At 45.7% G+C, this 14402-nt stretch overlaps 1 protein-coding gene across 2 annotated transcripts in view; it reads left to right on the forward strand.

Annotated features, from left to right (window-relative positions):
• Window positions 1-229: 229 nt before the first annotated feature.
• Window positions 230-14402, forward strand: part of LOC115164906 (EGF-like repeat and discoidin I-like domain-containing protein 3) — a 224387-nt gene continuing 210214 nt past the window's right edge. For both annotated transcript variants that reach the window (XM_029717822.1, XM_029717823.1), the window contains exon 1: window positions 230-746. In XM_029717822.1, the coding sequence (XP_029573682.1) occupies window positions 683-746 (64 nt within the window). In that variant the 5' untranslated portion in view covers window positions 230-682. The remainder of the gene's footprint in view (window positions 747-14402) is intronic.

Genomic DNA, 14402 nt, shown 5'->3' on the forward strand with positions numbered 1-14402 from the left:
CAGAAGACATAAGCCTAAAATTGGAGCTGGGAGCAGCTAAATTAAGGGACCTGTTTTGTATCAGTGACCATTGCCAGTTCTCCCAGAGGTCTGGTGGAAGAAACGAGAAGAGGGAGAAGAGTGGCTGATAATATAATCTAGATCCCACCCTTCTGAATTTGGCGGTGCTTTGTAGCCATTAGCCTAGCAGTATCAGCACGTGTTGGGAGGAGCTGAGGTTTGTCTCTATCAGTGAGACAGCGCCCCAGTCGGATTGCTGTGACCGACCGTGTACTGCGCGCTCCTCATCCGCCAGTGTTTTCACACATTCGCACACACACAGTCTCTGACACTCACGCGCACTCAGAGTGAAACCGTCTACCGGGACCTGCACGCACGCACAATCTCTCTTGGCTATCGCATCACATCGCGCATCACTGCGGAGAGGGTAAGGCAGGTAGCGGACCCTTGGCACTGCCACTTGTTTCAACACTCAGCATTCCAGGTAGACTAGTGCGGTACTGTCCGTGACTCTCTTCGGAAAATAAGAGGACTTACCACCACCAGTCGAAGAGGAGGTACTAGGCTACTACTGTCACAGACTAGCCCTGCGGCTCCGTGAGAGGAAGAACTTTTGTTGTTTTGATTCGTGATTTTCCCACATTCCTTAACCTTGGAAGTGAAACCTGCTATTTGAGAGAGGATGGGACCGTTACTCGTATTCATCGTCCTCTGCTTGAGCGCCGCTGTCCCGCATCTTGTGAAAGGTGAGTAGAGGAGCGCAATTTTATGGATGGGGATAGTCGAGAGGAAGTATGCTATGCTTTATGTCTGGGTGGGTTTCTCTACATCCAATGACACCCGCTGAAACAGATTAGGCTATATGTGGCAAGAATGAACATTTATTTCCCATCAAAGTGTCATGTTTTAATACGGGATGTGGCAAAATAGTCTAGGCTACTAAATACGCCCTGGTTGTTATGTTATGCAAGAGGTAAACGCAGTAGACATATACAGTGAGTGTTAACTGAGTTATTTTTCATTTTCCAATAGTGTATGGTAGCCTAATTTATGGAAATAATACCGATATTAAGGAGCATGCACAATAGCTTTGACAGTTATTCAGTAAAGCTTAACGCCCGTTCTGCATCCTCTCCGATCTGAGCGGCTATTCCTCGCGTATCATAACTCTCCTGTAGGCTACTTGGGCACGTTCGTCCACTTTAGTATAATTCCAGCATCCAAACTGTGCACTGGCCATTGATGAATGGAAAGAGAAATCTGTTACAAAACACCAAAAAGCGTTAATGACATTCGGATATTGTCAAGCCAGGCCTTCCGTACTGGGTACAAGGTAGGAAAGGATGTATTTTATGTTTGTCGTGATTGACATAGTCTATTTTATCGTGGTGTTGAAAACGCCAGCCATGATGTTGAAGTGCTTGAAGTGGGTAATTAGTATGCAGTTATGCTTTGCTTATTGGTAGTGTGGTGCATTGGCACAGTAGCCCTGCGTGTCATCAACTATGCCATAAAAGCATACTGAAGTGGAAAAGTCCATATCCACGTTTATAAACACAGTCACTACAGTTATTGTTATTTGTGGTCATTATATTTAATTTGAGTTAATTAAATGAGGGGGGCATTTTTTTTTTTTACAGTACAAGGGAGGGTTATGTGAAAATCATTTATGAACCACCCCAGTAATTCTTTACAGCAGAATTTTGATGTTACCAGAATTAAAGGGACAGAAGCTCAGGTTGACCTTTATTGTCATGAATCTTGCCCTGGATGCAGAACAGAGTGATTTCTGCAAAATTGGCCAGCTGCAAAGTCAAAATTGGCCATATTGTACACATTCATGAACATTTATTTTGAAATGGTTAGCAGTGTGGTTAAGGTTAGGTTTAAAATCAGATTTTATGACTTTGTAGCTGTGCCAGCTAGTGACCACTCTGCAGAGCTGCCTCCAGGGCAAGATGAATTACAATAAATGCCAACCTGAGAAGGAAGCCAGAAAATGACAAATGTCTTCAGCAGATCATAATGTGAAAGCGGATGATGGAAGGAGATGTAATCTTGCTTGATCATTTCAGGGAATGTCAAACCGTTGCTTTTAATCCCTATTATAACATTAGTTGCAATGCGGAAACCATATTAGGCTACCCATGACCTCATAAAACATCTGGAAGCGGTAGGCTAGGCTAACTGGGATCTCACTTGAACAGTCTACCACTGAGACTGTTGAGTGTTAAACTCTGCTGTGTTGAATGCTGATTTGTTGAATGTAAATGAGTCATCAACTTTGAGACATTATGATTTAGAAATCAACAGTTTTCTTGTGCAATTATGGTGACCATAGAAGATTGCATATCGCATAATGTTTTACATGAGTCATTTGGCAGCCAATTACCCTCCTTTGATCTGTGCAGCTGTTGCTGAAGAGTGAAATGAGGATAGTGTGTTGACACAGCAGTTAGCCTACTGTAAGTCAGGTCAGAAGATTTGACTTCTGGTGGATAAGTGACTTAATCTAGGTGACACATGGCTACATTTATTAAAGGTGCAATATGTAGAAATTGCTCCGCCATTTCCTGGTTGCTGTAATAGTTCGCCTAATTTCAGTTTACGTGACAAAACAAACAAGTATAGTGTTGAGAATCATTGTACCATCTGAACCTCTGTTTCATTGATATTTACATTTGTATAAGCAAATTCATACTTTCTTATCTTTTGGTTGCTGGTCCTAGTCGTTCGATTAGTTTGATATTTGAGGACGCCACCCAGTCCTTTGTTCTTTATGTTCCGTTGTTCTTTATGTTCTGATGCTAGCTAACCAGCTAGCTACGGCTAACACAGTCATGACCTCTGCAGCCAGAATAACAGCACAGTAGCTGTTTTTCTGTTGACATTCATTTGGATACAACCATAACAATGATAATGCCTGAATTTTACCTGGCATAGCTAGAAACGTTTGCCTTCTCGTCAGGACACTCGACACTGTTCATTACGAGTAGATCGCACTGCATATCAAACACTAGACTAGAATCTAGCTAAATAGTTTGTTGCTAGCAAACCTGCCAATATGACATCCGAATTCAAAAATATTAGTTGTTGAAAACAGAAAATGTCAAACTAGAAACGTGGGCGGATTTGACAGCATAGCGCCAGTTGCGTCATGACTGCAACAGTAGGGACCGTATAAATTCATGTTCATCACTCACCACGTTAGGTCATCAGTCTCTGCAAAAACAAGTCAATGCTAGATAGCTAAGTTTTTCCTCGTTGGACCTGCGTTTACAATGAATGGTTGTTGGTTTAGCTTTCTGTACCCTTGTAGCAAGTATGGTCTGCATCTGTAGACGCTTGTTCCGTCATGATTGCAAGGTGTCACAATATATTTCCCAACTGTCCCGATATCCTTTCCAACTGCCCCGGTATCTGGTTTTAATGTCTATTCTAAAATGCCCTTCTAGACAATCAGAAACGAGTATTCAACAATGCTGTGGTATATAGTGCATTCTGAAAGAATTCAGACCCCTTGATCGTTGTCACATTTTGTTATGTTACATCCTTATTCTAAAATTGATTAAAATATATTTTTCCCTCATCAATTTAGACACAATACCCATAATGACAAAGTGAAAACAGATTTTTTTAAATGTTTGCAAATGTATATAATATGAAAAACAGATACCTTCTTTACGTGAGTATTCAGACCCTTTGCTATGAGACTCGGAATAGGTGCATTCTGTTTCCATTGATCATCCTTGAGATGTTTCTACAACATGACTGGACTCCACCTGTGGTTAATTCAATTGATTGGACATGATTTGGGAAAGCTCACACCTGTCTACATAAGGTCCCACAGTTGACAGTGCATGTTAGAGCAAAAACCAAGCCATTAGGTCAAAGGAGTTGTCCGTAGATCTCAGAGACAGAATATATCAAGGCACAGATCTGGGGAAGGGTATTCTGCAGCTTTCAAGGTCCCCAAGAACACATTGGACTTCATTCTTTAATGGAAGAAGTTTGGAACCACCAAGACTCTTCCTAAAGCTGTCCACCTGGCCAAATTGAGCAATCAGGGAGGTGACCAAGATCCCGATGGTCACTCTGACAGAGCTCTAGAGTTCCTCTGTGGAGATGGGAGAACCTTCCAGAAGGACAACCATCTCTGCAGCACTCCACCAATTATACCTTTAAGGGTGAGTGGTTAGACGGAAGCCACACCTCAGTAAAAGGCACATGAATCCCCGCTTGGAGTTTGTCAAAAGGCACCTAAAGGACTCTCTGACCATGAGAAACAAGTTTCTCTGGTCTGATGAAACCAAGATTGTACTCTTTGGCCTGAATGCCAAGTGTCACATCTGGAGGAAACCTGGCACCATCCCTATGGTGAAGCATGGTGGTGGCAGCATCATTCTGTGGGGATGTTTTTCAGCAGCAGGGACTGGGAGACTAGTCAGGATGGAGGGAAAGATGAAGGGAGCAAATTAAAGAGAGACCCTTGATGAAAACCTGCTCCAGAACGCTGAGTACCTCAGACTAGTGCGAAGGTTTTACCTTCCAACCAGACAACGACCCTAAGCACACAGCCAAGACAACGCAGGAGTGGCTTCGGGAGAAGTCTCTGAATGTCCTTGAATGGCCCAGCAAGAGCCCGGACTTGAAGCCGATCGAACATCTCTGGAGAGACCTGAAAATAGCTTTGCAGCAATGCTTCCCATCCAACCTGACAGACCTTGAGAGGATCTGCAGAGAAGAAGACTCCCCAAATACAGGTGTGCCAAGCTTGTAGCATCATACCCAAGAACGCATGAGGCTGTAATCGCTGCCAAAGGTGCTTCAACAAAGTGCTGAGTAACTGGTATGAATACTTATGTAAATGTCATATTTCCATTTTTTATTTTAATACATTTGCAAAAATGTCTTAAAGCGTGTTTTTGCTTTGTCATTATAGGGTACTGTCACCGATCCCTCCTGAGCTTTCATTACGCACAGCTGGCCCCTATTCCCAGTGATAAGTAATTGTATAAGTGTGCCCTGTGTTTTTGCTTTGTGTTTGTTTGGTGTTCGTCCCCGTGCCTTTACACGACACGCCGTAATTTGGGTGTACTAAAAAACACTATTACATATTCCTGCGCCTGTCTCCCGACCCTTTATGCCAGCGTGACAGGTATTGTGTGTAGATTGATGAGGCGGAAAACAATTCAAACCATTTTAAAATAAGGCTGTAATGTAACAAAATGTGGAAAAAGTCAAGGGGTCTGAATTATTTCCAAAGGCACTGTAATGTATTTTAAGCTGTTTGAAGCTGGTGTACAAAATAAAAAATGCAAAAACAAAACTTAATTAAGGACGTGAAGCATAGAAATAGTGCGCATAGAACATATCTTCCACTTCTTAGACTTGCTTTCAATGCTGATGACATATAAACATGTTTTTAAGTAGTGCACATACAAGTAATCAATTACTTCCATCATGTAAACATATATATATATATATATATATATATATATATATATATATATGCAGTGGTGTAAAGTAAAAATACTTTAAAGTACTAATTAAGTCATTTTTAGGGGTATCTGTACTTTACTTTACTATTTATTTTTTTGACAACTTTTACTTCACTACATTCCTGAAGAAAATATTGTACTTTTTACTCCATACATTTTCCCTGACACCAAAAAGTACTCGTTACATTTTGAAAGCTTAGCAGGACAGGAAAATAGTTTAATTCAAGCACTTATCAAGAGAACACCTGATCATCCCTACGGTCTCTGGCCTGGCGGACTCACTAAACACAAATGCGTCTTTTGTAAATAATGTGTTGGAGTATGCCCCTGGCTATCCATACATTTTAAAAACAATAAAATTATGTTGTCTGCTTTGCTTAATATAATCAATTTTAAATTATTTATACTGTTACTTTTGATACTTAAGTATATTTGAGCAATTACATTTACTTTTGATACTTAAGTATATTTATAACCGAATACTTATAGACTTTTACTCAAGTAGTATTTTACTGTCTGACTTTCACTTTTACTTGAGTAAATTTCTAATAAAGTATCTATATTTTTATGACAATTGGGTACTTTTTCCCCCACTGTTGATATGTCTACTTCTTCTGTGTGTATAAGATGGTTAAATAAAGTGTATTTGCCTATTTTAAAACAGGTGTAGGATCTTAATTTAATCACTCTTTTGTTGTTGAGAAATTTCCTGCACCGCAGGAAATGTAGATAAGCTTGGTGATTTACATAAGTTCACTGAAAACCTGCGTTAATTAACACATGGTTATATTAACAGTGTTGAACTTTTAATGTAGTTACATTTTGGCCAGCTAATAGCCTAACCACCGATCAAGCAACGTTATAGACTAAACATTAAAATCATGTTGCTGCAGGATTCTTTTTGCTGCCACGGTAGTGGTCAAATTAAGATCCTACATCTGTAAATGGGTAATGTATTCCTCTGTCTCTAGTCATTTGGCAACACGTTAGTTAGCCTCAGGAGTCAGCCTTGTCAGGCAGGTCTAAGCCTCTCCTGTCAGGCTGTGCCTAGAGCAGTAGTAGTAAGACTGCTGGGACCCTAGTCTCCTTGTGTCTGCTCCCAGTGTCAAGACATAATTCTCCCTCCTAGTCCCTGCACAATGCACGCACAGCCAAGGTACATTGGGTCTATTTTGTTTCAAGGCTCAGTCAGTTAAAAATATATCCAGAGTGAGGTCTTCAATTAATCATATTCATCTTTTATTCCTGAAAATGTAGTGGGATTTCGTCCATCTGTTTGTGGCTTTAAGCTCATCCAGGGATAATGGTATACTGGGTTGGGGTTGGGGGGTGGGGGCAGTTGATTTCCCACAATAATATCCCCTTCGCAAACTCTGAGGGGATAATTTCACCAAATATGTGGTCATAACGGTTGTTCCAGCTGGTATTACATCACATGTTCAGTCAGATCAGAGTCAGTATGAGCAAGTACACTTTGTTAGCAGTAGTAAAATCTTTTAGCAGCAGTAAATTCATATTTTTTACTGGAGCTAAGAGGACAGTAGGTGGTCCACAAGGCTTACTGCCGGAAAAAACAGCCACAGAGCCGATCACAAATCAATCACATCTCCCCTGAATTCTCACACAATGATCCCTACTTCAAGTGTCTAATCCCACTCGAGAATTTGCTCCAATTGGAATTTAGTGTCTCAAATCCTCTGAAGCAATATTTTCCCAGTTATATTTTTCCCCTCACACCTCTGTATTGCCCAAGGTATCAGGTGTCTTTGGAGACAGTTTCTATCAAACACTCCATTGAGTGTTTGAGAGTATCACGGGGCAGCTCTGTCTGCAGTAACATATGGTTTGGTTTCCAAGGCTGATTCTCACCCATTGTCCGCACACTTGCCTGGGTACACTGCATGACTAAGGGCAGTGGTGTAAAGTACTTAAGTAAAAATACTTGAAGTCGTTTTTTTGGGGTATCTGTACTTTACTTTGCCATTTATATTTTTGACAACTTTTACTTTAACTACACTACATTCTTAAAGAAAATAACCCAAAAGTACTTGTTACATTTTGAATGCTTAGCAGGACAGGAAAATGGTCCAATTCAGACAATTATCAAGAGAACATCCCTGGTCATCCCTACTGCCTCTGATCTGGAGGACTCGCTAAACACAAATGCTTCATTTGAAAATGATGTGTTGTAGTGGCGAACCGTAAAGAAATATAGATAAATACAATTGTGCCATTTGGCTTGATTAATATTAGGAATTTGAAATGATTTGTACTTGTATATTTAAAACCAAATACTTTTAGACTTTAACTCACTTTTAGACTTCTACTCAAGTAGTATTCTACTGGGTGACTTTCACTTCTGTTAAGGTATCTTTACTTTCACTCAAGTATGACAATTGGGTACTTTTTTCACCACTGACACACACCACTTTCAGAAGTGACACCTCTTTCTATGGAACCACAAGAGATGTAAGCTAAGTGTAACCTTAATTCTGACAAGCTTTATTGTCTCTATGTCATGATAAGAGTATGAAGCTTTATCCATTATTCCCATCCATACGTATGTGACCTGTCGTAGCTTTGTGGCTAGTGCACTATTCTCAAAACCTTCTAGATGTATTGTATATTAGAGCAGACTTGGCTGTTCTTCATTTTTTACCATAATTGCAGTAGGATATCCAAAACCTAAAATCAGTGTAGAAAAAAATTACTGATATTAGTGCAAGACGGTTTGTGATAATTCTTAAGAACAACAGACAAAGCCTTATATTTTTAATATGCAGAGTCTTAGACGACTAAAATATCGCATTTATATCGCTGCAATATCGCTTGGTTACCTTTGAATTTGATGATTTGAAGTCAACTGAAACTGACTCTCTCAAAGGAAATATGAAAAAGCGGACCCCACAATAAAATAGGTTTTGCTTTACGTTACTAAGCAGCATGTTAGTAAAACATGAGTCCTACATTTTATTTTACTAGGCAAGTCAGTTAAGAACAAATTCTTATTTTCAGTGACGGCCTAGGAACAGTGGGTTAACTGCCTTGTTCAGGGGCAGAACGACAGATTTGTACCTTGTCAGCTCAGGGATTTGAACTTGCAACCTTGCGGTTACTAGTCCAACACTCTAACCGCTAGGCTACGCTGACGCCCCATGCATGCAGATGATAGCTATCTATCTGAATGGCCATTCTATACATCCACCGTTCCTCATCTGAAGGTTATGGCTTATGTTAAGGTCACTTTTAATAATGTAGCCTTGCAATCTACCACATTGCCCTTCACTCTCCCTGTGAATGGCATGGTCTTCAATCAATGGAGAGTGGTTAAACTCTGAGATCATCAGTCGCGATAACTGTGAAAATCCTGGGTGCTCATTGGACGACAATCCAAGCAAATGGAAATGTAACACATAGACACAGGGGTGAAACAGAAGTGATTATTTTCATAATGCCCTCTACTCTTAATGAATTGTCATAGGCCAGACTCATTGTTCTCTTTTATTCCTTACGTGGCATTGTCAGTGCAGATGCTGTTTAGTCATAATAATATTTGGAGGGGAGTTCATTTTTCACCTGTGTTGATAGGCTAATAGCCATTGTGGTATGTGTCTTTACTGTGAACTTGTATGAGTTATTGGGAGAGCATTAGGTGGTAAAATAATATGGTTAAATGTGCTAGGGTCAAAAGGTTAGTCTGTCTAGGTCACAGGGAGTGGCTTTGTAGTAAAAGTTCAGTTGAAACTGAAACGAAAATAAATGTTGAGACTATAATACAAAGACCAAATCAGAGACCACTAGATGTCCTAAGATTTACAGCACGTTTAAGAATTAGAATAACGCAGAGGCTTTAGGACTGTTAGTGAGATTAAAGTTGGACAGGCGCTGTAAGGAGAGAAATGATGCAGAGAGCTTTGGATGAGATTTATATTTTATCAGTTCACAAGAAACCTGAGACAGATGTTTTCTATAATTAAGCGCAGGCCCTTTAATGTCTATTTAATGTCTATTAGGGTCACATATTATTGTTTTTGTGTTTTTCAGGGCAAGACCTTATTCACATTTTATCACTGATTGGATCAATGAGTGTTCCTCAAAACAGTGATGCCATCATTTTTGGTCACGTCTTAGAATAAACGTTCAAGACATCAGAGTAGTCTCGGGTCAAGCCACAGATGTACAGATTTTGTTGGCCTGGTATACACTACCGTTGAAAAGTTTGGGGTCACTTAGAAATGTGTAACGGCTTGTCTGTGGTGTGGCGGAAAGAAGCGCAGGAAGCAGCGAACACTGTGTGGTAATTTTAATAAAACCACATGTACAAAATAAAAGGTCTCCCAACAACAGGGAAAATACAATCAACAAGCACAGTCGAACAAAACGCAGTCGACACACAGAAGGACAATCCCGCACAATAGGGAGCGGGCCAGCTGAACTAAATAGCCCTCTTAATGACTAACTCAGGGCAGGTGAGAAAACATAAAAAAAGGGAAAAACAAAAAGGGAATCGGTGGTAGCTAATAGGCCGGTGACGACGACCGCCGAGCGCCACCCGAGCAGGAGGGGGCGCCACCGTCGGTAGGAATCGTGACAGTACCCCCCTCCTGACGCGCGGCTCCTGCAGCACGCCGACACCGGCCTCGAGGCCGACCCGGAGGACGAGGCGCAGGGCGATCCGGACGGAGGCGGTGGAACTCCTTCAACATGGATGGGTCCAAGACGTCCTCCGCCGGCACCCAGCACCTCTCCTCCGGACCGTACCCCTCCCAGTCCACAAGGTACTGCAGGCCCCCCGCCCGGCGTCTCGAGTCCAGAATGGCCCTTACGCTGTACGCCGGGGAACCCCCCGATGTCCAGGGGGGGTGGAGGGACCTCCGGCACCTCATCTTCTTGTAGGGGACCAGCCACCACCGGCCTGAAGAGAGACACATGAAACGAGGGGTTAATACGGTAATAGGAAGGGAGTTGCAACCGATAACACACCTCGTTTATCCTCCTCAGGACTTTGAAGGGCCCCACATACTGTGGCCCCAGCTTCCGGCAGGGCACGCGGAGGGACAGGTTCCGGGTCGAGAGCCAGACCCTGTCACCCGGTGCGAACACCGGCGCCTCACTGCGGTGGCGGTCAGCACTCCTTTTCTGCCTGGCACTGGCCTCCTTCAGTGAGTCCTGTACTGCTTTCCAGGTCTCCTTGGAGTGCTGAACCCAGTCCTCCACCGCAGGAGCCTCGGTCTGGCTCTGGTGCCATGGGGCCAGGACCGGCTGGTACCCTAACACACACTGGAAGGGTGACATGTTAGTAGAGGAGTGGCGAAGTGAGTTCTGGGCTAACTCTGCCCAGGGAATATACCTCGCCCACTCCCCTGGCCGGTCCCGGCAATACGACCTCAGGAACCTGCCCACCTCCTGGTTCACCCTCTCCGCCTGCCCATTGCTCTCGGGGTGATAACCGGAGGTTAAACTGACCGAGACCCCCAGCCGCTCCATAAACGCCTTTCAGACCCTGGATGTGAACTGGGAACCCCGATCAGAGACAATATTCTCCGGCACCCCGTAGTGCCGGAAGACGTGGGTAAATAGGGCCTCCGCAGTCTGCAGGGCCGTAGGGAGACCGGGCAAGGGGAGGAGACGGCAGGACTTAGAAAACCGATCCACAACCACCAGAATCGCAGTGTTCCCCTGAGAGGGGGGAAGATCTGTCAGGAAGTCGATAGACAGGTGCGACCATGGCCGTTGCGGAACGGGGAGGGGCTGTAACTTCCCTCTCGGTAAATGCCTAGGAGCCTTACTCTGGGCACACACCGAACAGGAAGAGACATATGACCTCACGTCCTTAGCCAAGGTGGGCCACCAATACTTCCCCCTTAGACTCCGCACTGTCCTCTCTACACCAGGATGACCCGCCGCAGGTAGCATGTGCGCCCACCGAATCAACCGATCGCGAACATCGAGCGGCACATACATGCGCCCCTCGGGCACCTGCGTAGGCGCAGGTTCCAACACCAGTGCCCGCTCGATGTCCGCGTCCACCTCCCACACCACTGGTGCCACCAGCCTAGACGCTGGAATGATGGGAGTTGGATCGATGGGTCGGTCATCCGTGTCATACAGACGGGACAGCGCGTCGGCTTTAGTATTAAGGGAACCCGGTCTATATGAGATGGTAAACCTAAACCGGGCGAAGAACATGGCCCACCTTGCCTGACGTGGATTCAGTCTCCTCGCTGCCCGTATGTACTCCAGGTTTCGGTGGTCGGTCCAGATGAGAAAGGGGTGCTTAGCCCCCTCAAGCCAGTGTCGCCACACCCTCAAGGCTTTGACTACCGCTAGCAACTCCCTGTCCCCCACATCGTAATTACGCTCCGCCGAACTGAGCTTCCCTGAGAAGAAAGCACAGGGGCGGAGTTTCGGTGGCTCACCCGAGCGCTGTGATAGCACGGCACCCACCCCAGCCTCGGATGCGTCCACCTCTACTACGAACGCTAAAGACGGGTCCGGGTGCGCCAACATGGGCGCGTCGGTGAACAGTGTCTTCAACTTCTTGAAGGCTCCGTCCGCCTCCGTCGACCATCTCAAACGCGCCGGCCCCCCCTTCAGCAGTGAGGTAATGGGAGCCGCTACCTGGCCAAACCCCCGGATAAACCTCCGGTAGTAGTTGGCAAAGCCCAAGAACCGCTGCACTTCCTTCACCGTGGTTGGAGTCGGCCAATTACGCACGGCCTTAACGCGGTCACACTCCATCACCACCCCCGTGGTGGAAATGCGATAACCCAGAAAGGAGACGGCTCGTTTGAAAAACTCACACTTCTCAGCCTTAACGTATAGGTCATGCTCCAGCAGTCTACCAAGCACCTTGCGCACCAGGGACACATGCGCGGAGTGGGTGGCGGAATATATCAGAATGTCATCGATATAAACAATCACGCCCTGCCCGTGCAGGTCCCTGAGAATCTCGTCAACAAAGGATTGAAAGACGGCTGGAGCATTTTTCAACCCATACGGCATGACGAGGTACTCATAATGGCCTGATGTGGTACTAAAGGCGGTTTTCCACTCATCTCCCTTCTTGATACGCACCAGGTTATACGCGCTCCTGAGATCCAATTTTGTGAAGAGCTGTGCTCCGTGAAATGATTCCACTGCCGTAGCGATAAGAGGTAGTGGGTAACTAAACCCCACCGTGATCGCGTTTAGACCTCTATAATCAATGCACGGACGCAGACCTCCCTCCTTTTTCTTCACAAAAAAGAAACTCGAGGAAGCGGGTGAGATGGAGGGCCGAATGTACCCCTGTCCCAAGGATTCCGTGACGTATGTCTCCATAGCCGCCGTCTCCTCTTGTGACAAGGGGTACACGTGACTCCTGGGAAGCGCAGCGTTAACCTGGAGATCTATCGCACAATCCCCTTGTCGATGAGGTGGTAATTTAGTCGCTCTCTTTTTACAAAAAGCGATCGCCAAATCGGCGTATTCAGGGGGAATGCGCACGGTGGACACCTGGTCTGGACTCTCCACCAACGTGGCACCTATGGAAACTCCTAGACACCTCCCTGAACACTCCTCCGACCACCCCTGGAGAACCCCCTGTTTCCATGAAATGAGGGGATTGTGACCAGCCAGCCAGGGGACCCCCAGCACCACCGGAAACGCAGGTGAATCAATAAGAAAAAAGTTAATGCTTTCCTTATGATTCCCCAGCGTTACCATGTCCAGCGGCACCGTAGACTCCCTGACTAGCCCTGACCCTAATGGTCGGCTATCTAAGGAGTGCACGGGGAAGGGGGAATTAATCGGCACCCGTGGAATGCCCAGCTTAATGGCAAGTCCACGGTCCATAAAGTTCCCAGCTGCGCCTGAATCGACTAGCGCCCTATGCTGGGAAGAGGGAAAAAAGTTAGAAAATGAAACAGGCAAAAACACATGACCAACAGGGGGTTCTGGGCGAGTCTGGTGCTGACTCACCTGAGGTGACCGAGAAGTGTTCTGCCTGCCTTCTCGACTCCCAGACTGGCTCCTCCAGCACCGGTCGGCCGTGTGTCCTCTCCGACCACAGCTGGTGCAGGAGGAGCCACCTCCTCCGGTGCCCCTTGACACGGCCCCCCCCTACCTCCATAGGGGTAGGGGCGGGGGTGCACGGTGGTGGAACGGGCAGGACCCTCTCCGAACGCCCGCGGGCAGCCAGCAAATTGTCCAACCGTATGGACATATCAATGAGTTCGTCCAGGGATAGATTGGTGTCCCTACAGGCCAGCTCCCTGCGGACGTCCGCCCGGAGACTACACCGGTAGTGGTCTATGAGGGCCCTGTCATTCCACCCCGCTCCAGCAGCCAAGGTCCTAAACTCCAGCGCGAAGTCTTGAGCGCTCCTCGTCTCCTGTAGGAGCAGGTCTGACGGTGGCCAGGTACAACTCTAACTGGAGAAGAAACCCCTTGCACCCAGCCGCCGTCCCATCGTACTCCCTCGGGAGTGCCAGGCGAAGCGCGCCAGAGCCAGACGTCGTAGGAGGAGGAGATGGTTGTATCGGGGGGGGGTATAGGTGGAGAGAAGATACCACTCCTCTCCCATCGGTCCATCCTCTCCATCACCTGGTCCATGGCGGATCCGATGAGATGCAGGACCGATGTATTATGCAGGACACGTTCCTCCATCGAGGGTAGTGAAGTGCCCGCTGCTCCCGCTGATTCCATGCTCTTTGTGGTGCGGGATTCTGTAACGGCTTGTCTGTGGTGTGGCGGAAAGAAGCGCAGGAAGCAGCGAACACTGTGTGGTAATTTTAATAAAACCACATGTACAAAATAAAAGGTCTCCCAACAACAGGGAAAATACAATCAACAAGCACAGTCGAACAAAACGCAGTCGACACACAGAAGGACAATCCCGCACAATAGGGAGCGGGCCAG

Source organism: Salmo trutta, chromosome 27 (genome assembly GCF_901001165.1).
Source record: "Salmo trutta chromosome 27, fSalTru1.1, whole genome shotgun sequence".
In the NCBI taxonomy this organism is placed as follows: Eukaryota; Metazoa; Chordata; class Actinopteri; order Salmoniformes; family Salmonidae; genus Salmo; species Salmo trutta.